At 57.8% G+C, this 22205-nt stretch overlaps 1 protein-coding gene across 1 annotated transcript; it reads right to left on the reverse strand.

The window, feature by feature from the left end:
• Nucleotides 1-11992: 11992 nt before the first annotated feature.
• Nucleotides 11993-20738, reverse strand: LOC129406461 (serine/arginine repetitive matrix protein 2-like). Its single transcript, XM_055144245.1, has 4 exons — nucleotides 20218-20738; nucleotides 18873-19448; nucleotides 17901-18477; nucleotides 11993-12277 (listed from the first exon to the last, which is right to left on the reverse strand). The coding sequence occupies exons 1-4, from the start codon at nucleotides 20736-20738 to the stop codon at nucleotides 11993-11995; spliced, it is 1959 nt and encodes a 652-aa protein (XP_055000220.1).
• Nucleotides 20739-22205: the final 1467 nt, after the last annotated feature.

Consider the following 22205-nt stretch of genomic DNA (forward strand, 5'->3'; position numbering starts at 1 on the left):
TGTAGTATTACTACAGCCCCAGGTTATTTTCTTTTGAAAACTCAATGTTAGGAGCTGGAGCAATAGCACAGCGGGTAGGGTGTTTGCCTTGCATGCGGCTGACCTGGGTTAGATTCTCAACATCCCATAGGGACCCCTGAGCACCGCCAGGGGTAATTCCTGAGTGCAGAGCCAGGAGTGACCCCTGAGCATTGCCAGATGTGATCCAAAAGCAAAAAACAAAACAAAAACAAAAACAACTCAATGTTAGAAGGGCTGAAGTATCATACAACGGGGAGGGCGTTTGCCTTGCACGAGCCCACCCAGGTTCAATCTCTGGCATTCCATATGGTCCCCCAAGTACCGCCAGGAGTAATTCTTGAGTGCGGAGCCAGGAGTAACCCCTGAACATTGCCAGGTGTGCCCACCCCCCGAAAAAAAAATTCCCACACTTACTGCTAGGATCAGAGAGATAGGTTACTTGCCTTGCCTGAGGCTGACCCAGGTTCAATCCCCAGCACTCTGTATGGTCCTTTGAGTCCTATAGGAGTGACCCCTCAGCAAGGAACCAGGAATTAACTCTGAGTACCACTAGGCATGGCCCAGCTCCGTCTCCACAAAAAAATAAAAAAAAAAACACAAACCCGGGAGATTCAGATAACCAAACTGTTTCTGAGCTGCAGACCAGGATATGAAGGAAGACTAAGTCGGGAGAAACGCAGCGCATCATTCCAATGACCGCCACAGCCTTGAAGTCCCACTCTGGATGGTTTGGGAAAGGAATGCACCCCGAAGCCTTGAACAATGGCGTGGAGATAACCACTCCACCGGCAGCTTTCGCTTTTAATGCGAATTTTCTACCACAGAGTTCAGTGTATTCTCTGGCAGAACTTTGGAGAGCTGAAGCCGGATTTAGGGTAGATTAGTTTCTGAATGTGTTAGTAATTTCTCTGCCAAGTATTTGTCCTGTCAGATAACATCTGGTGACAAGGTAATACTGTGCACTGTAATAAAGCACGACGTGGGCTGAAGAGACGGAGCAGTGGGCTGGGAGCTTGCCTTGCGTGTGGCCGACCTGGATTCAATCCTCGCACCACATATGGTCCCTTGAGGCCTGCCAGGAGTGATCCCTGAGCACAGAGCTAGGAGTAATCTCTGAGCACTCTGGTGTGGTCCCAAACAAGCAAAACAAAAAACCAAAATAGAAATCAATAAATATGTGGTGAGTTAAATTAAGAATTTAGATTTAGAGAGTGATGACCTGTTTCACATAGTTGAATACTATGGAACTACACTTAGTTGACTGTCTTTTCTTTTTGGTGCCGGGCAGTGCCAGGGCAGCTTGGCCGGCTGTGTTTCGTTTGCCGGCCACAGCCAGCGATATGTTCGGCTAGTCCGGCTCTGAGCCTGGGGACTTCTCCCAGAGATGCTTGGTGGATCCCAGGGTGCTGGGGCTGGGACCTGGGTCTCCCCAAGGCAAAGCCAGACCTCAGCGCTATGAGCTAGTTCTCCGTCCTGTTGGCCTTTGTTTGGGGAGATTATTTTGGCCATTTGGACCCATAAAAATAGCAGTTTTCTTTCTTTCCTTTTTTTTTTTTTTTGCTTTTTTGGGTCACACCTGACGATGCTCAGGGGTTACTCCTGGCTCTGCATTCAGGAATTACTCCTGGCGGTGCTTGGGGGACCATATGGGATGCTGGGAATCGAACCTGAGTCAGCCGCGTGCAAAGCAAACACCCTATCCACTGTGCTATCGCTCCAGCCCCAGCAGTTTTCTTTTAGTGTTAATATTTTATTTTATTATATGGGGGAATTACAACTGGTGTCACAGCGGCACACAAGGCAAAAATATGTGTAATAAAATCCTTAACCCTGCACTAGCTCTACATCCCCAAAAGCCCCCACAAGAACAAACACTTACCTACGGAAATGAGAGTAGGCATTTGATTATGTTGTATTAATGGCTTTAATTTCCTTGTTTACATAACTTAAAATCATATAGCAATCACAAATTGGCTCTTACCAATTCATTTTCTGATCGTTCTATATGCCATTTAAGTTTCGTTGGAGCAAGTAATATAAAGTAAACGTGTTATGTGACTAAGGGGGCAGGCTAGGGTTGGGAGGGAAACTGGGGACGTTGGTGAAGGGAAGGTCACACTAGTGACGAGTGTTGGAACACTAGATGTCTGAAACAACAGGATTAGGCTTTTTTGGGTCATACCCGGCGATGCACAGCTCCAGCCCCGAAACAACAGTATTATGAACAACTCTGTAAATCATGGTCTTTTTCTTTCTTTTCTTTATTATTATTATTATTATTATTATTATTATTTAGGGAATCACACCTGGTGATGCTCGGGGGTTACTCCTGACTCTGCCCTCAGGAATTACTCCTGGCGGTGCTCAGGGACCACAGAATATGCCAGAGATTGAAGCAGGCTGCGTGCAAAGCCCTAGCTGCTGTGCTATCCCTCCAGCTCCTGCATCACGGGGTTTCAATACAAATAACTTCTTTTAAAAAGAGAAAAAAAAGACCATATATGTAATACATTCTGGCCATAAAGGGATGGGATTATGATGAGGAATGTTATGAAACTCTTGGACTTTTTTTGATTAAGTACAGTTTTGCTTGAAAAAGTTGGCAAACTGCACAAAAATAAATATTTCTAATTAAAAAAAAAAAAAAAGAACAACCCTCACCGGATTTCTTAGAGCTAAAGCAAAATCTATTTCAATAAGCCAGTCTTGGCAAAAGCTCAGATGGGTAACTTCACTAAAATAATTGTCACTTTTTGGTTTGGGTTTGGGCACAGTGCTCAGGGCTCAGTCCCGGTGGGATGTACGGGATGCCTGAGCAGGGGGATTGAACTCAGGTTGGCCGTGTGCCAGGCGAGTGACTCGGGTCTGTCCCAGGGCCAGAGCGTAGGGCAGGGAGGGCACTCCTGAGGGCCCAAGTCTAGAAAGAAAGAAGCCTTCTTCTCTCTCTGCACCCTCTCTCTCTTTTCTTTAGAGAAGTTTGTTTCTGTAGATCAGTCGCTCTGGTCTGAGTAGACAGTTTCGCCTCAAATCTTTGTGCACAAGCCAGAGAGGGCACCTGGGGCTCGGGGTCAGGAGTGCACCAGAAAGCCTGGCTCCAGCACAGGCTGAATGAGTTCCTGGGAGCTGTAGCTGCGGGCAGATTCCAGAATGATCCATGTGTCACCTCGCATTATCTCACATCCATTCTCCCTAACGTTGGTAAACATGACTCAGTAACAGGCCCAAAGAAATACCCGTCACCGTCCTATTATTGCTTATAACTCAATGAAAAATCAAATCGATATGGCAAGCTCGACATGAGGACTTCCGTATGTTTGGCAGAAATATTTCTAGCCCAATGCTAACTCATTTAAAAGGATTATCTGCGAAGACAGCAGTCATAAGGGCCCGGGGTACATTTGACTTACTGAGTCTTGGTGACAGTGGTATTTCCTGCTCCTCCCCCAGACTTAATTTCCTGTTTCTGAGCAGTGCTGTGTTCATTGGAAGCAAACCCTCTCTGTTATTGGGGGGAGGAGGACACACCTGACAGTGCCCAGGGCTCACTGCTGGCTCTGAGCTAGGGATCACTCTTGGAGCTTCTCAGGAGACCAGATGTGGTGCCAAAGGTCACACCAGGCTTGGCTGCAAGTAAGGCAAGAGACCTGACCCCTTTATTATTTCTCCAACCCCAACATGAAATATTCTAAGATCTAGAATACAACTATTTTTGTGATTTCAAAAGAAGGCGGTATTGTGATACAGGGTTACCAAGCAGAGGAGAAGATTGGTAAATCTGACCATATTATTTTGTTTTTGTTTGGGAGCCACATCTGGTGGTGCTCAGGGGGACCATATGGGGCGTCGGAGATCAAATTTGGAGTGGCTGAGTGCAAGGCAAACACCCTACCAGCTGTACCATCACTCCGGTCCCTTACTCTGATCACATTAATGTCAAAATTATTCTAATTGGGCAGAGAGAATACGGGGATAAGGTGCTTGACTTGCTTGTATCCTATCCCAGAAAACTCTCAGTATGGCACCTGGCCAGGTTCTGCCAGGAGTAGCATTTCCAGATGTGGTCCAACACTCATTCCTCAAAAACATAGCGAGGTGCCAGGTGCGGAGCAGAGAACAGGGGGTAGGTGTCCTGGGTAGCCCCCCCCCCCCAACACCACATCCTCACACCCTGGCACTGAATCACCAGCCAAATGAACAGTTGCTGGGAAGACCCTAGAGGCCTGGTGAGCCATCTGGCCCCAAAGAAAGGGGACCTTGGGGAGGAGATAATTGCCGGATGGAAAAGCAACAGAGTGGCCCAGAGCCAAAGTCCAGCGGGGAGGGCGTTTGCCTTGCATGCAGCCAGCCTGGGCTCTGTCCCTGGCACCCCATACAGTCCCCTGAGCACCGCCAGCAGTGATTCCTGAGTGCAGAGCCAGGCCTAACCCATGAGCATCACCCGGTGTGACCCCAGAACAAAACAAAAACAAACCAACAAAGTACCAGAATGTTTTGTTTGTTTGTTTGTTTGTATGGGGGGGGGTGTCACACCTCGTGATGCTCCGTCACTCCTGGCTCTACCCTCTGGGGTTACTCCTGGAGGTGCTCAGGGGACCACATGGGGTGCTGGAGAGTCACAGTGGAGCGGATGCCACCCCGGGCCAGCGCCCTGCTGCCAGTCGTATCCCCTCCCCACCCCTTTCTGTCTCTCTGGACTCGGGACTCTGCAGTGGCCCGAGAGGCCCAGAGTGTCCCCAGATATGCAGAGAAATAACTTGGTAAAGGCATCTGATGCCCATGCACAGAGAGTGGAAAAATCACTTGTTTTTTTTGTCCTCCTTGGGATTTAAAAGCTAAACATTCCTTACTCCCCCCTGCCTTTGTTAAGTTTCAATTTTTAAAAATATTCCTTCCTTCTGAAATGGTTTGAAGATACTTGATCTTCTTCCATGTATTTTTCTGAAGTAATTTCCTGGGTATTTTTTTTGGTGGGCGGGGGGCCACCCCCTGCTGTGCTCAGAGCTTACTTCTGACTCTGCACTCAGGGATCATTGCTGGCGGGTTTTGGGGTTCTGGGGATTAAGCCCGGGTCAGCCACATGCAAGGCAAGCGCCTACCCCTGTACTCTCTCTCTCTGACTCTGAGTAATTTTCTGCTTTATTTTCAGAAGTGTAAAATGCGGGGTGTGAAGAAGGAAAGATTTACATGATTTTCAGAGAATGACACTTATGACAATCTTAGCTGACACGTCCTAAAAGCAGGAGAGACAGTGTGTGTGTGGCGGAGGGGGTGGGGGAGGTACTTGCCATGAGTGTGGCTAACCTGGGTCCAATCCCGGAACCACATATGGCCCCCGACCCCACTAAGAATGACCCCTCAGTGCCCCTGAGAGGGACCGCCATCTAGAGATGTCTTGAAGAGTTCAAGACCCCAAGTTTGATGCCTGGTTATGTACGAACCCCCCGGCCCTTGGAGATGGCCCTGGTGACCATCAGCACCCACGTAAGTATTATGAAAAACGACCCTTAGGAAATAGTATCACTCTCTCTCCCAAAAAGATAAAATAAAAATTAAATCCCTCACCAGCTGTCTTACAGACAATCCTGTAGAAGCTGCTGGCTCTGGGGCCCGTGTGCCTGCACAGGGGGAGGGCGTTTGCTTTGCACATGTCAACCTGGGTTCGACCCCCAGCACCCCATAGGGTCCCCCAAGCACTGCCAGGAGTAATTCCTGAGTGTAGAGCCGGGAGTAATCCCTAAGTATTGCCAAGTGTGACCCAAAAAGTAATAATAATAAGCTGCTTGCTCCAAGTTATGAAGCGTCCTGGCTCCTGGGAGCAAGGGCACGCCAAGATCCTTCTCCTTAGCAGAGCCGCAACCATCGGAGCCCTGTTCTCCGGAGAAGGAACCTGCAGGACCCTCTGGCCCCTGCCCGCCACTTGCCAGCCACAAAGCAAGAACCTCCTGGCTGAGGGGCTGGAGTGATAGCACAGTGGGGAGGGCGTTTGCCTTGCACACGGCCGACCTGGGTTCGATTCCCAGCATCCCATAGGGTCCCCTGAGCACCGCCAGGAGTAATTCCTGAGTGCAGAACCAGGAATAACCCCTGTGCATCGCCAGGTGTGACCCAAAAAGCAAAAAGAAAAAAAAAAGAACCTCCTGGCTGAAGTGGGAAAGAGGTGACGGTCTCCTCCTCCTGCTTCCTGGTGAGCCTCTGAGGTGCCCTCCCGGGGGAAGACTCCGAGAGCAGAGAACAGGGTGTCCTTGGGCCCCTGGGAGAGGCACTGCGGGGCCACGCTGGCTGTGGACTCGTTCTCAAAAGCTTCTTCTCCTGTTTGCTCCTGTTCTGGGCAGTGGCCCGCTCTGAGCGGAGGTTCCTCCCAGCTCTGTGCTCAGGGGTCACTCCTGGCAGGGCTTGGGGGACCCTGCGGGGTGCTAGGATGAGGCGAATACCCCACTCGCTGTTCTATTATTCCAGTCCCGAGTTCTGCTCTTAGAGCTTTTGGGCATTTCAGATTCGTGGCGGAAACCACACTGCCCGTGGCCTCTAGCGTTGTCTTCCAGATACCCTACACGACGCTTGGGGTGGAGACAAACGCCTATGGTTGTTAAATGGGTTTTCTTTGAAAAAAGGACCTTTTACAAGTGAGAGTGGCCGCCCCGCTGGGTTTCCACGTTCCGCCCTGCCCTCTAGTGGCCAAACTCCAGAAGCGCATCCAGACTCAGGGCCCGAGTTTTCCACCAGAAGGATTTTGAGGGCGCGTTGGTTTTGGAACACTGGAAGCCTTTAATAAGGCGAAGTTCCTGAAAGCTGTTGTCTAGCATCCTCTGCGGTCCTTCCCGCCACCAAATCTACCAGCCTCTCTTCACAGAGTGGAGACCACCAGGTTCAACCCCTGGTATCCCCTCACCCCCCCACCCCAAAAAAAGTCTCATGTGTGGGCCTGAGGGATGTGGCCTAATCTCCCACCTCAGAGAAACGTAGAGAAAGCGGAAGAGACAGCACAGCGGGTAAAGTCCTGCCCTGCTTGCACCACAGATGTTCTCTGAAGCACCACCAGGAGGGATCCCTGAGCACAGAGGCAGGAGGAAGCCCGAAGCGCGGCCCTGTAAGGCTCAGAAGCAACAGACAGGCAGACAAATGGGTGTCCTGCTTACACTGACGGGACCCTGCCTGTGGCCACACTCTCCGGGCTTCCTGCTGTCCTCTGTGTGTTTCTACCGCCGGGCCAGGCGTGTCAGGACATGCGGCTGTCCCAGGGTCCCTGGAGCACTCTCACTTCCTCCCTGGCCCTGGGTCAGCTGGCGGGGTGCACCCTCCTGAGGGGCCCAGACCTCCTGTCCGGACCGCACAGTCAGTATAATGGGAGTCGCCCTGCATCTCTGCAGTCAGAGCGCAGGGGACAGTGACCAGCCCGCAGCTGACGGCGTCCTCCTGAGAAACTGGACCCCAGTGGCTGGCCCAGCCCTCTGGCATCTCTGAGAAGAAGTGGGGAGAGGTGATAGGCCGGGAGGCCCCTCTGTCACAGCGTTAGCTAACCTAACGGCACTACACTTCACACACACACACACACACATACACACACACACACACACACACACACACACACACACACAAGCACGTGCGCATGGCAGAATAGAATGAACTGCATTGTGTTCCCGAATGTTCCTCAGCAACTCCCTGTAATGATTACAAGTCTAACATGTTCCTGGCTGGCTCTGGGGGCTCAAATTGAAACTTGAGTGAGAACCAAGTTTGGTTCTACTGCAAAATGGTCCTTTTCTTCTTCTTCTTCTTCTTTTTTTTTTTGGAGGGAGTAGGCAATGCACTATCGGCTATCTTTCAATGTCAGTATCTGAAAAGTTGGTAAGTCTAGGGCACATGAACTCTTTCATTACACTTAATAAACTTAACATTTACTATTGTAATAATTTTCTTGTTTGTTTGTTTTTGGACCACACAAGCAGTGCTCAGGGGTTACTCCTGGCTCTGCACTCAGGAATTACTCCTGGTGGTGGTCAGGGGACCATATGGGATGCCAGCGTTCAAACTGAGGCAGGCAAATGCCCTCCCTGCGATCCTATCACTGGACCCCTATTCTAACCTTTTTTCTTCTCCTGGCTCTGCACTCAGGAGCTGCTCCTGGCAGTGGGTCCCTGGCTTACAGCAAACGCCCTCCTCTCCCCCGTGCTATGGCTCAGGACACTACTGTAGCCATTGTAAGTGTATGATCGGTGTATTAAGTTACACTCACAGTGTTACATCCCGCTGACACTTTTGTCTCTAAATAGATTGCTAGCTAGTGTTCTCCTGCAACATGCTCAGTGTGTGTTTGAGACAGGCAGACTTTTACAGGTACTCTGCAAACAACCCGTCTGAACGCTAGTCTGAGCAAGCTGAAATAGACCCGCTGCTTGCCCTACTTCCAAGGCCAGCCTGCACACACGGGTGAGAGCAGCTGAGGGCTTGACCTGCAGGAACCGAGGCTAGAGTCGCCTCAAACACTGCAGTGTGACCATGGGCACACTGACTATTTTGGGGAGGGGGTCTGGCCACACTTGGACGCGCTCAGGAATCATGGCTGGAGGCCTCAGTGGACTATACGTGGTGGTGCTTGGGGGGACCGTATGGGGTGCTGGGAGGTTTGAACCAAAGTGAGTGGGTTGTGGGCAAGGAAAGTGCCTTAACCCTGGTACTATTTCTTGTCCAAATCCAGATTTATTTATTTATTTCTTATTTATTAATTTATTTTTATTTATTTATTTATTTATTTTATTAATTTGTGGCCACACCTGGCAGTGCCCAGGGGTTGCTCCTGGCTCTGCACTCAGGAATTACTCCTGGCAGGTTCAGGGATCAGATGGGATGCCGGGGATTGACCCTGGTTTGGCTGCGTGCAAATCAAGTGCCCCACTCGCTGTACTATGTCTGACCCCGGAGTGCACCTTTATTTATTTATTTATTTGCTTTTTGGGTCACACCCAGCGATGCTCAGGGGTTACTCCTGGCTTTGCACTCAGGAATTACTCCTGGCGGTGCTTGGGGGACCATATGGGATGCTGGGGATCGAACCCGGGTCGGCCGTGTGCAAGGCAAACACCCTACCCACTGTGCTATCACTCCAGCCCCCGGAGTGCACCTTTAAAAGGAAATGTACGCCATGTCACAGGAGGGCTGGGCTAGGTGGGCTAGGTGAGGACCTGCTGCTAGGTGAAACAACCAGACAGGAGCCTGATAGTAGCAAAGCCCCTAAAGCACTTACCTTGTCTCTGGCCAACCTGGGTTTGATCTCCAGCATCCCATGGGTCCCCCCGCCACCAGCGCTGCAGGATTCCCGAATGCAGAGCCGGGAATAAGGCCTGAGCATCACTGCGTGTGGCCCCACAGCAATACATAGCAAGAACAGGGGCTGGAGAGTTACTGCAGCTGCTAGGGTGCTTGCCTTAGATGCTACTTACACAGTTTAGGGCCCTGGTACCCCGTATGGTTCCAAAAGCCCCCCAGGAGTGATCCATTAGCACAGAGCCACAAGTAAGCCCTGAGCACAGCTCAGTGTGACCCAAATAATAATAATAATAATAAATAATAATAATAATAGTAACAATAACAAACTGGGACACAAAGACATAATGTTGAGCCTGAGAGATAGGACAGTTGTGGCCAACCTGGTTTTGATGCCTGACACCTTATATGATCCCCCAAGCCCTATATCAGTGTATCACTGTCATCCCGTTGCTCATCAATTTGCTCAAGCGGGCACCAGTAACGTCTCCATTGTGGGACTTGTTGTTACTGTCTTTGGCATATCTAATATGCCACAGGGGAGCTTGCCGGGCTCTCCCAGAGCGGGAAGCCCTGAAAACAAAACAAAACAAAACAAAAAGCGTTGTTTACCTAGCAGACAACACTTTTACTGGTACTTGTCTCTTTGTCCCCAAATTATTTCCCCTCCCAGAGCAGAAATGGTCTATATATTTTTTGGGGGGTCACACCTGGCAATGCACAGGGGTTACTCCTGACTCTGCACTCAGGAATTACTCCTGGTGGTGCTCAGGGGACCATATGGGATGCTGGGATTCAAACCCTGGTCGGCCGGGTGCAAGGCAAATGCCTTACCCACCTTGCTATTGCTCCAGCTCCAGAAATGGTCTATATTTGGGGCAGGAGAAAGACCTCTTTCTTCCTTCCTCCCTTTCTTTCTTTCTTTCTTTCTTTCTTTCTTTCTTTCTTTCTTTCTTTCTTTCTTTCTTTCTTTCTTTCTTTCTTTCTTTCTTTCTTTCTTTCTTTCTTTCTTTCTTTCTTTCTTTCTTTCTTTCTTTCTTTCCGGATCACACCCAGCGATGCTGGTTACTCCTGGCTCTGCACTTAGGAACTACTCGTGGCGGTGCTTTGGGGGACCCTATGGGATGTTGGGGATTAGAACTCAGGTCGGCTGTTTGCAAGGCAAACGCCCTACCCGCTGTACTACCGCTCCTGCTCCTTGACCTCTACTTCTATGCTTTCATTACTTCATCCATTATTTATCATCCTCCTCAAAGCGTCTTCGGGAAAGCAGGATCCAGGCTAAGGCATTTCTGTGGAAAGCCGGTTCCACCGGGTGGAACGCACTCCGGAGAACTCACCAATCAGCCCTGCTGGGTGGGTCAGCCCCGCGGGGAGGGAAACCTTTGACTCTAGAAGGACTCAGTGCTGCCCCCTTGGCCCTCTGGCGGGAGGTGCAGCCCCCACAGCCCGTCTCTAGGGCAACTGAGTCCCCGCCCAGCTCCTTGGCTCCCAGCTGATCTCAGTGACGCTCGCTGGAAGGGCTCTTGGAGCTGACCGTGAATAATCAGGGAGGACCCACCAGTCAGTAAGCACCCTAGAGGAAACACACAGAAAGTGGCTGTCACCTCTCAGTGACGGGAGGATGCCTAAACTGGCTGATGATTAATGTCAACCACGTGGTCCAAATATACAGGACAACCAGTAGGAAAATTGAAAGAAAGAATGTCTTGCCTCTTGCACCCGTCTCTTTCCTGCCCGGCGGGGTCCGTGCCAGGGAGCCGGGGTGTGCTACCCGCCCCCAGCCCCGGGCTCCGGGGAACCATGCCCGCCCCCCAACACGGCCTCTTAGCTGCCACCGCGCGGCTTCCGAGAGGGAGCTGGGAGACACGGAGGGTCTGGGTGCAACCCCCTCCGCGGGCCGCACGCACGGAAGCAAGCGCCAGGTTTGTAAGGACCCGGGATCCCCGGGATCGGGATCTTAGACGGGGTCAGTCCGACCTGGGACTCGGTCCCCGAGGCGCGAGCTGGGGGCTGCGGGGACTCCGGCCCGCGCGGCTGCCGGCCGGAAGGGGCTGACTTTTCTGGTTGGTCCAGATAGCGCGGACCCACTTGCCCTCCTCCAGTTAGTCACACTGGGTGACTAAGAGAACCCTTGGAAACCCGTTTCTTCCCGCACCCAGGTAAACAAATAAAAAGAGACCTGCTCAGTGAGCTCTGAGTCTCCCCAGCCGCCCGGGGGGCCCCTAGGCGGGCGGAGCGGGGTCGGGGGGGGGCTGGGGCGGGGGGCGGTGGTGCGTCCACCTCCCCCCTCCGCAGGTCAAAGATACGGGCGGCTCAGGCTGACCTTCGACCCCGGAGATGCGCCTGAGGAGGGGGCGGGCCTGCTGCCCTCCGGGCCCCCACCCTACCTTCCGGAGCGGGGCTGGCCGGGGCGGGGACTGGGGAGCCCTTGTGAGCCCTTGGCTGCCTCCGATCCCCACTCTGCACGGTGATCACGGCGCCCTCCCGGCCGCGGGCGTTACAGGGGGACGGGAGGGGCCAGGTCGGGCCCTGCAGCCGGGCTGGGAACGTCCCCACCGCTGCAGGGGCGCCGGGGCAGGGGCCGCCGCGCCCCGCCCCGCCCCGCCGCGCCCCGCCGCGCCCCCGCTCCCGCTCGCCCTCGCCTTCCCTCTGCCCGAGTTCTGGTTCTTTATCTTCCCCGCGGGGGCGCAAGGCCACCCGGTGTCCCTTATCTCCCCCAGCAGCGCCGGCCACCCGCGCCGGCGGGGGTCGAGGCCTTGCGGCCGGGGCGGGCGGGGCGCGCGCGGGGCCCCCAGTCGGCGCAGCCTCCCGGGCCGCGCGCTTTCACGCCCCATTCACGCCGTCCTGCGAACTTCCCGTTCCTCCGGTTCTGCTCGGCCCGGCTTTCACATTCTAATGACCGCCTGGCCCCGGCTCTTTTATCTTCCAGACTGTCTGGTGGCTTCAGCCCCGGGGGCCCGCTGGAGGGGAGCACTGCGTGCGGGGAGAGAGTCTGGCCCGAGGGAAGGAGGGTGCGGAGGGAGAGCGTGCAGAGGGGAGGCGGGCGCAGACGGCGCGAGCAGCTGGGAGGAGGCTGAGCTTTCAGCTCGGGAGCTGTTAGTTAGGGGTGGGGGTGCCACACCCGCTCAGGGCTTGCCCTAGACTCTGCTCAGGGGTGCATCTCAGTGGTGCTCGAAGGGACTACAGGGGCCCCCGGGATGGAACCTGGGTCATTTGCATGCAAGGTCCGCGCCGTCCAGGCTGTGCTCTCTGAGCCCTGGGGTTTGGCCCCGGGGAGGGGCCCCCGCACCCTCCTTCCCGTCTCCAGCCTCTGCAGGGCACCGGGGTGGAGCTCAGATCCTCAGGGTCGGCGAGCTCGGGAGATTAGGGCCAGCACAGTCTGGAGAGCCGTGACGGACACTGGCCGCGGTACTGTTGATTGTTTGCATTGTCCCTAGTGACCTCTTCAGTCAGAACTGACCATCGGAACCCCCTGCTCCCACAGAGGATGAACCAGGGAAACAAGACTCTTGGTTTTTTCCCCTCCTTTTCCCTCTTGGGCCGTACCTGGCAGTGCTCTGGGCTTCCTCCTGGCTGCGTGGGGGACCATATGCCGTGGCCGGGAGGGAACCCAGGTTGGCCACGGCTGAGGCAGGTGCCTGGCCGGCTGTCCCCTCCTCCCAGGGCCCTGCTGGTCTGCTGCCAAGGTTATGAAATGAATGGCAAAGAAAAAATCTTAACCATTTTTCGCCGCACAGCATGGGAGAAACAGGGTTAAAAGCTCTCGGAAAAACTATGCAGCTCACAAATAAGGAAATTCATTTCTTTTCCCATGGAAGATACTTATCTTTGGTTTCAATTACTACAGCATTTATCCTGAATTTTATTAAAAGGCTAATTTTATTCAGAAACTTTAGAAATTAATATATTACATCTCGAAGAAAAGGTCAGCGTGAACGTTTCATTTGAATTTTAATTTCATTAAAAAGAGGCAAAAATCTGCTTACAAAAATTGGTTTTTGACATGGAAAGCATTAGAAATTCTCACTAAGTGTAGTAAATCCTCATTTGGTTGTCTTGAACACTTCAACTATTTTATTAAGGCAATAAAATGTTCTTTAAAAGTAATTTACATGTTCATAAGATGTTCCTGGTCATGGGGTCACACCAGTAGTGCTGCTGGGGGGCTGGTGGGTGCTCATCCCCCCTGGCTGTTGGTGGTTGCTCCTGGCTGTTCTCTGCAGTACTTGGGGGCCCTTTGTGCTCTGTGCTTTTCCTAAAGTCTATCTGGAGCTCACCTTGGAAAGTGACCTGATGTTTTGCTAGAAACACTCAGCATCCCTTCCTTGCATGAAGCTTGATTTTTTTTTTTCTCTTTGGGTCACATCTGGCGATGCACAGGGGTTACTCCTGGCTCTGCACTCAGGAATTACTCCTGGCGGTGCTCAGGGGACCCTATGGGATGCTGGGAATCAAACCCGGGTTGGCCATGTGCAAGGCAAATGCCCTACCCGCTGTGCTAATGCTCCAGCCCCAAAGCTTGATGTTTTGATTGGTGTCAGGGTCTGTTCCTGGCTGGGTGCTTGGGGAGGCCCTAGGGACTCCAACCAGGCTTCAATCATACAAAATTTTACCTGATCGCATTTGTGAGTACAGAATTGTTTCATTGAATTCTGGAAAGCCAACGTGCTCCGAATATTTTGGCTTGGGACATTCTCTAAGCAAGACTTTTATAACGTGTTGTATACCTGTTTAAAAGATTCTGATGGGGCTGGAGCGATAGCACAGCAGGTAGGGCGTTTGCCTTGCACGCAGCTGACCTGGGTTCGATTCCCAGCACCCCATATGGTCCCCTGAGCACCGCCAGGAGTAATTCCTGAGTGCAGAGCCAGGAGTAACCCCTGTGCATTGCCGGGTGTGACCCAAAAAGAAAAAAGAAAGATTCTGAGGCAGTGGGCTAGACAATAGTACAGCAGGTAGGGTGCTTGCCTTGCACGTGACCAACCCAGGTTTGATCCTTAGCACCCCATACGGTTCCCTGCAGCACGGTCAGGAGATTCCTGAGTGCAGAGCCAGGAATAACCCCGGAGCACTACCGGGTATGGCCCCAAGACAAACAAAACGTTCTGCTGCAGGGGCCAGAGAGATGGTACAGAGGTTAAAGTGGTGCCGAGCACACAGCTGAGACCTGCTTTGATCCTGTGCACCACGTGTGGTTCCCTGAGCCTCTCCAGGGGTGGTCTCAGAGCACAGCTGGGTGTACTCCCAGCCCCTCACCCCCACCCACCTCAGGTCTTGCTCCTGGTTCTGTGCTTAGAGGACCCCTGAGTGGGCCAGGGGTTGGACCTGAGTTGGCCACCTGCAAGGCAAGCCCCTGGCCAGCTCTCCTGTCTCTCCAGTGCCCCTAATTCTGCTTCTGGGCCACACCCAGTGGTGTCAGGGTCTACTCCTGGCCGGGTGCTTGAGGAGACGGTGTGGTGCCGGGGACTGAACTGGTTCATTCCCGCAAAGTATACAGTTCAGATATACTTTTTAAAAAATTATTTTTTTTGGGGGGCCACACTCGGCAATGCTTAGGGATCACTACTGGCTCTACACTCTGGAATTACCTCTGGCGGCGCTGGGATGGAATGGGAGGTGGATCAACACCATGTCAGATGCCAGGATGGAAGCTGGGTCGGCTGCATGCAAGGTAAGTGCCCTACCTGCCGTACTGTCGCTCTGGCCCCTTTAATTCAGATCTTTGAGCCATTTTCCTGGCCCCAAGAGCCACTGTTATGTGTATGTTGATGTCTTCAAGATCCACTAATTACTTTTCTTTGTGGGGGTAGTGTTGGGCCACATGCCACAGTGCTCAGGGGTTATTCCTAGGTTCATGCTCAGGAACGGTGCTTGGTGGTATCAGGGGACCACACGCAGCGCCAGGGATTGAACAAGAGTCTCTGCCCAAGAGGCTGCGTGTGATGGAAGTGTCTCGCCTCAAGACCTACTCTTTAAGGAGGCTGCAGCTACGGCCCCTGCTCTGCTTGTGGCCACCCCTGCTCAGTTCCAGGCACGGTTTACAGTTCCTTGAGCACTCACTGCAAGGGGTCACTCCTCAGGAGCATTGGGGCGGGGAGAGAAAGAGAGAGAAGACAGAGAGAGAGAGGAGAGAGAGGGAGAGAGGAAGAGGGAGAAAGAGAGGGAGGAGAGAGAGGAGAGAGAGGAGGAAAGAGGAGAGAGAGGAGAGAAAGAGGAGAGAGAGGGAGGAGAGAGAGGAGAGAAAGAGGAGAGATAGGAGAGAGAGGGAGAGGGAGTGTGAGGGAGAGAGAGGTAAGAGAGAGAGGGAGAGGGAGAGGGAGAGAGAGGGAGGAGAGAGAGAAGAGAGAGAGAGGGAGGAGAAAGGGAGGAGAGAGGAGAGAGAAGAGAGAGGAGAGAGAGAGGGAGGGTGGTGAGAGATAGGAGAGGGAGGGAGAGAGAGACAGTGTAAGGGAGGGAGAGGGAGGAGAGAGATGAGAGATGGAGAGAGAGAGGGAGGAGAGAGGAGAGAGAGGGAGGAGAGGGAGGAGAGAGGAGAGAGAAGAGAGAGGAGAGAGAAGAGAGAGGAGAGGGAGGGAGGTGAGAGATAGGAGAGAGAGGGAGAGGGAGAGAGTGTGAGGGAGAGAGAGGGAGGAAAGAGAGAGGAGAGAGACAGGGAGAGAGGGAGAAAGAGAGAGGGAGGAGAGAGAGAGAAGAGCGAGAGGGAGGGGAGAGAGAGGGAGGAGAAAGAGGGAGGAGAGAGGAGAGAGAGAGAGGGAGGGAGGTGAGAGATAGGAGAGAGAGGGAGAGGGAGAGAGTGTGAAGGAGAGAGAGGGAGGAGAGAGAGAGGAGAGAGGGAGAGAGAGAGAGGGAGGGGAGAGAGAGGGGATATTTTTCTGGCTAGTCTTGTAAAGTCCCCCGTTGGTGACAGCCTGGGGTTTTGCCCAGAGGGAACTGAGCTGTGAGCTGTCAGGCGGGGCGGCTGCACACGGGTGCCGGAAGGCAGGGTACAGGTGCTGCCCTTACGTGCTGCCCTGGCTCCATCTCTAGCACTGCATGGGCCTCTGAGCACCCAGCTGGGAGTAACCCTGGAGCACCGCCAGGTGTGGCCCCCAAACCAAACAAAGACTTCTGGGGAGCTGGAGTGACAGTTCAGCTAGGAGGGTGTTGGCCTGGCTCACAGCAGATCTGGCTTTGATCTCTGGCACCCGTAAGGTCCCCTGAGCACCGCCAGGAGTGATTCCTGAGTGCAGGGCCAGGAGGAACCCCGTGCATCGCCGGGTGTCGCTTCCAAATGAAGAGCTCTTGGGGCCTGCCTCTGTGGTGGCCGGCTTCCGCCATGTCTCTGGTGTGCTTCCTCGAGGCTCATCTGCCTCATGTGGGCCCCGGGATCCGTGTGACCCAGGACATGAGCGTGTGTGACTCGGGAGCTAGAAGGCTAGCAAGGCAGGCAACTTCCCTTTGATCTCTCAGAGACCTTGAGAATGTGGCAGGGCAGTATGGCTGTGCTGGTCCAGAGATCAAAACAGGTGGGCTGAGAGCAAGGCTGTTTATTAACATCCCTTTTTTACTGGAGGTGGGACAGGGGCTTGGTCCACACCCAGCTGTGCCCAGGGGCCCGGGGAGCCATGGGTATGGGAGCAGATGGCGGGTCAGCAGCATGCAAGGCAAACGCCTTACCCGCTGCATTATTTGTGGCCCTGGTTATTAACTTCGCAGAAATATCAAAGTGGCACAGAAGTCAGCACAGAGGTCAAAGGACTTGCCTGGCATGTGGCTGTAGCAAGGGTTCACACATTAAATCCCCCCGCCCCTCCCCCCAGAGCCCCGCAGGGGTACAGGAGGGTCCCCACTCCAAATAATATCCAAGTGCACCTTGCTATTGCATTTAATGTTGGTTTGGGGGCCACTCCAGGGCTTACTCCTGGCTCTGCACTCAGGTACCATTCGATTTTTCTTTTTTTTGAGTCACACCCGGTTACGCTCAGTAGTTATTTCTGCATCTGGGCTCAGAAATTTCAGAAATTTGTCCGGGCGGTGCCCGGGGGACTACGTGAGGTGCCAGGGATCGAACCCGGGTCGGCAAACGCCCTCCCTGCCCGCTGTACTCTCACTGCAGCCCCTCAGGTACCACTCTAGGGTTTCCTAGGCCGGCGAGGATGGAACCCGGGCGGCCGCGTGCGAGGCAGGGCCCTGTGCTGCTCGGGCCCCAGGGACAGCGTCTCTCCGAGCAAACAGGGGCGGTCTCAGATGCTGCCCGAGAAGGGATGTCATAATCAAAGGGGCCTGTTGATGGTGCCTTTATCAGAGGCTCGATTGTTGCAGTTTCCGAAGCGGCCGGGGCTCGCCATGTTTCAGAACTCGGGGACCCGAAGAACGTCACCAGCGTCCACCGAGCTTCAACTTGGAAACTCAGAAGTTTCCCTTAGCTCCGAAAGTGAAACGCCTCTGCAGTAGGGAGTTTCCGGTGGGGAGCGGGGAGAGTCACCCGGTGCCTGCAGCCGGCAACGGAGAGGCGCGACAGCCTCGGAACAACAGGAGCACGGCAGCCAGCGACGCGATGCTCGCCCCCCCGGGGCCCCGGGGTCCCGCACACGCAGCGCCCGGTCCCAGGACCATCTCCCAGGTTCCCACGTTACTTTCCGCCGCAGCCCCGAGTCCCGCGGCGGCCGCGCGGCCGCAGCCCGGCGGTGCGGGGGCGGCCGGACGAGCGCGAGGCGGGCGCGCAGACCCCGGCGCGGGGCCCCCCGCGTGTCCCCGCGCCCCGGGACCCGCCGCGGCTCTTTGTTAAGGGAACCGGCGACCACGCGCGGCGGCGGGGCCGTGTGGGGCAAGGGGACCTCGCGGGGCGCGGGGGGCGCCGGCAGGAGACGCTCGGAGCGCGGCGGGCCGTGGGCACCGGGTCCGCGGCTTTTGTGCCCCTGCCCGGCTCGGGGCTTCCCCTTTGTGTGCGAGCGGCGAGACCCGAGGCGGGCGGCCCCGGGACGCTCCTGCGTCTCGGCGCCGGCGCCCGCGCGCTCCCGCACCGCGCCCGCACGGCGGCCGGGCCGGAGTTCCCGGGCGCGCGGGGGGCGCCGGGGGCAGCCGCGGCTCCCGGGGCAGCGCACGGGCCGGCCCGCCGCGCTCCGCAGCTGCGCGCTGGGCCCCGCCGCCCGACCCTCCGCCAACGTGGGCACCAACCGCCGCGCCGCCCGGCCGTTGGGCGGGTGGTAATTTCTGGGAACGGGGCGGGGCCCGCGGGCCGACGCGGCCGGGCGTTGGCGAGCCGGGGGGCGGGGCGGGCGGGCGCGCCCGGGGCCGAGCGGGCGGGGCGGGGCCAGCGCGTCACCGAGCGGGGCGGGGCCGGGGCGGGGCCGGGGCGGGGCCCGGAGCGCACGGCCCGGCCGCCCCCCCTTCCCCGGAGCCCCGGGGCCCGCGAGTGGAGACCGGGGGGGATCCGGGGTCGGAGTTTTCCCAGCCCCCGGCCCCCGAGAACTGCCCGCCGTGCCCGGGCCCGAGCGGCCGCGGGAGGAGCCGGGCGGGGGTCCCGAGGCGGGCCGGGGGGTGGTGCGGGGAGTGACAGCGGCTCCGTGGGGGCACCCGGGCGAGCGCCGCGCGGCCGGACCCCGGGCGGGCGCTGCAGGTGCACCCGCGGCCCCGCCGCCCCCCGCGCGCCCCGGGCCCCGCCGCCGGCGCGATGGGGGCGCCCCGAGCCGGAGCGGGACGAGCGGCGCCGGGTCCTCACCTGCCGGCGCGCGCGGGGGAGAAGTTGGCGGCCCCGGGGCGCGCGCGGCGGGCGAGCGCGGCCGGCCCGCGGGTATAAATAGCCGGGCCGGGTTTGACAGGCGCGCCGGGGCCTGGCGGGCCGCCCCCCGCCCCCCGCCGCGCGGGCAGGGGAGGAGCGCTCGGCGGGCGGGGTGGGGGAGGCGGCCTCGAGTGTCCTGGCGGCGGCGGCAGGAGGCCGAGGGGGAGGAGCCGAGGCGGGGGGTGGAGGGCGGGGGCCACCATTGCTCCCCGCGCCGGGCTCTGTGTCGCCGCCGTCGCCGGGGCGGTTGGGGGGTCGGCGGGGCGGCGCGGGCGGGGGGCGCTGCGCGGGGCGGCGCGCCGCCGTTGTGTCTCCTCCTCTCCCCGCGGAGCGGCTCGGGCGGCGGGGGAGGCCCCGGCTCCCTCCGGACGCCCGGCCCACGGCGGCGGCCCGTCCGCGGGGCCTGCGGGAGGGCGGGCGGCGCGGAGAGCAGGTAAGAGCGCGGGCGGCGGGCGCGGGGGGCGAGGGGCGCGGCGGGCGGGCCCGGGGCGGGGGGCCCGCGGCGCCCCCGCCCCGCGCGGTGTTGTTTGCTCGGGGCGGTGCGGAGGGCTTTTCCGGAGCCTGTGGCGGTGACACGGGCGGCCCCGGGCAACGGTCGGGGAGCGGGACTTGGAGAAAGGGGAAGGCGCCCCGCGCGCCCGCCCGCCTGCGGGGCGCCGGCGGGGAGCAGCCCCGGGGGCGCGCGGGGCCGGGGCGCGGGACCCCGCGGCGGGGAGGGCGGCCGGCCCCGGCGTGTTTACATCGCGGCCGCCGGGAAGCGGGACCGGACCGAGCCGCCGCGTCCCGCGGGGCGCCGGGGCGGCGGGCGGGGGGGGGCCGGCCCGGGAGGAAGCGCGTCCTGGGAGGGTCCGGGCTGCGGGCGCGGGGCGGGACCGCGGCGGCCGGGCCGGCGGGGCGGCGTGCGGGGCTGCGGGGCGGCGGCGCTCGCGGTCCGGGCCCCCGGGCGCCCCGCGTCCCCGCGCGCGCCGGCCGCGGCAGGTGGGACCCCCGTGGCCCTTTGATCGCGCCCCGCCGAGACTCGGTCCTCGGAACAAAACAAAAAGGGCCCGGGGAACCCGCGCGGCCGGCGCCCGCCTTCTGGAGCCTCCCCCGGGCGAGGCTGCCCCCCAGGGGCGCGGGCTGCGGGCGGCGCGGGGGGCGCGGGCGGGTCGTGGTCCCCGCGGCCCCCGCGCCGCTGCCGCCGGGCCTCGGGCCGGGCCGCGCTCGGGCGTGTTTGTTCGGTGTCAATAAAGGAGCCCGAGTGGACCGCGCGGCGCGGGTCGTGCGGCGGGTGGCCGCCGCCGCCGCCGAGCCCCTCTCTGCAAGTTCTCGGTACTTCCTCCTGCGAGCGAGACCTCTCGGCGTGGAAAGTGCGAAATTTCCGCCCTTGCCGCTGTCCGCGAGCCCCGAGGGCCGCCGCGCGGGTCCCGCGGGAAGCCGGCGCCGGGCGCGGTCCGGTCCGGTTCGCTTCTCGCCTTATCGGGGTCTCGGCATCTCCGTGCCGGTTGCGCACTTTCCGCGGCGCCCGAGCCCGGGAGGAAGCGCCGCTCTGCTCCGCGGCCGCAGCGTGTGATCCCGAGTTTGTTTCTCTGGGCCCGGGACTGAAATGACGGTGGGCGGCTGCAGGGAGCGCCCGAGGCAGACCCCGGAGCAGCCGCTGGGACTCGGGACCCGGGCCGGGCCGGTGCGGTGCGCACAGTGCGTTTCTGGGCATGTTCTCCAGGCTCCGCCTGAGTGAAGTAGAGAAGTGGTATTTTAAGCGCTTTCAAACTTTGGCTCCTTAAGGTAAACCTTTTTTTTTTCTGTAAACTTCGAGTGATTTAGTCGTTGCAGCTCATCTCAGACATGTTAGGCCAGTTTACAGGATAATCCAGGGTGGACGTGAGGGTGGGAGACCCCGCAGGGGTGGGGGTGTGGGGGGCGAGATCCCTGGAGTTAGGCCCTTATGCTTGTGGTCCTGGAGGACCCCAGAGCCCTGCTGACTTGTCCCCGTGGAGTTTTCAGCTAGTCAGGCGCCTGGTCCTGAACGACAGTGAGTGCGATTGCGGGGAATGTGGAATTTGGCAAGCGTCAGTGGTCCAGCCAAGTGTGCGTGACTCTGGGTCGGAGGGATGGCACAAGCAGGTACCACGATGGCCTTGCCCGTGCTGGACCAGGTTCCACCTCCCAGCATCCCATGTGGTCCCCCAGCACAGCCAGGAGTGATTCCTAAGTGCAGAGCCAGGAAAGGACCCCTGAGCATCACAGGGTGTGACCCCCAAACTACCGCCCCCAGAAAAACCCCCCAACCAAGGGTGGGTGATTCGACCTGCCCGGAGGCCACACCTAAGGCAGCTTGGCTGTTGTGGGGAGAGAGGAAGAGGTATGCCAGGTGTGCTCAGGGGGTCCTCAGAGGTGCTACAGGGGCCTCCACAGTGGTGGCGGGGTGTGTGGTACCATGTGGGGTGGAACGCTGGAGCACCTCTGCTTGCCCTCTGCCGTCTGAGCTCTCTCTCCTCTGCATGCAGGAACCCCGGTGTGGGGCAGTGTGCCGGCTCCCTGGCTGTGGTTGCTGGCGTTCTAGAAGCATCCATGTTAGCAGGATGGGACTTAGCATTCCCTCTCCCCGGCCCGTGTGGCCACAGTAGGCACTGGATGAGGGATCACCTGCACCTGTGGCTGGGGCGCTGGCCTCGGGGCCACACGCGTCAGGTTGCCATATGGGACCACGCTGCAGGCCTGTAGCCGAGGCACACAGCTCTTGAACCCTGGGTGCAGGCCTGTGCCCCGCTTAGTTTGAGGTCTCGCAGGCAGTGCTCAGGAGCAGGGCCTCAGGGCGATTCTGGCCTGCTGCAGTGTAACGAAGGCTGCAGGGATCAGCCAGATACCCGGCAATGCTGCCCCTGGACAGTGGCCACCCTGGGGCACCAGTGACCCGCCTTCCCCCCCCATCTCTCCCGCACTGTTTATTTTTTTGAGGTGTGGAGGGATGAAACCCAGGCCAGGGCCCCAGGTGCCGAGTCACACCCCTGCTCACGGGGGTGTAGCCCTCACGGGCCGCTCACACACACCTGTGGTGCTGGTGTGGTCGTAGCAGGGCTGCCAGGATTGCTCTGGGTACTGGGGGGATCCGCTATTCGAACCCGGGACACTGTTTGCAGGGCAGGTGCTCTAAGTCACTGCACCCCCCCTCTCGGTTCCC

This window comes from Sorex araneus, chromosome 7 (assembly GCF_027595985.1).
Source record: "Sorex araneus isolate mSorAra2 chromosome 7, mSorAra2.pri, whole genome shotgun sequence".
Taxonomy (NCBI): Eukaryota; Metazoa; Chordata; class Mammalia; order Eulipotyphla; family Soricidae; genus Sorex; species Sorex araneus.

Bases quoted from the DNA above. Each gene is read 5' to 3' on its own strand.
- LOC129406461 (XM_055144245.1), bottom strand. From the start codon at position 20,738: ATGCCCAGAAACGCACTGTGCGCACCGCACCGGCCCGGCCCGGGTCCC. The intron at 19,449-20,217 runs GCGCGGGGGCCG...GCCCTCCCGCAG, and splicing joins CCCGAGGCCCGGCGGCAGCG to GCCCCGCGGACGGGCCGCCG. The intron at 12,278-17,900 runs GTAACGTGGGAA...CCCTCGGGCCAG, and splicing joins ACTCGGGGCTGCGGCGGAAA to ACTCTCTCCCCGCACGCAGT.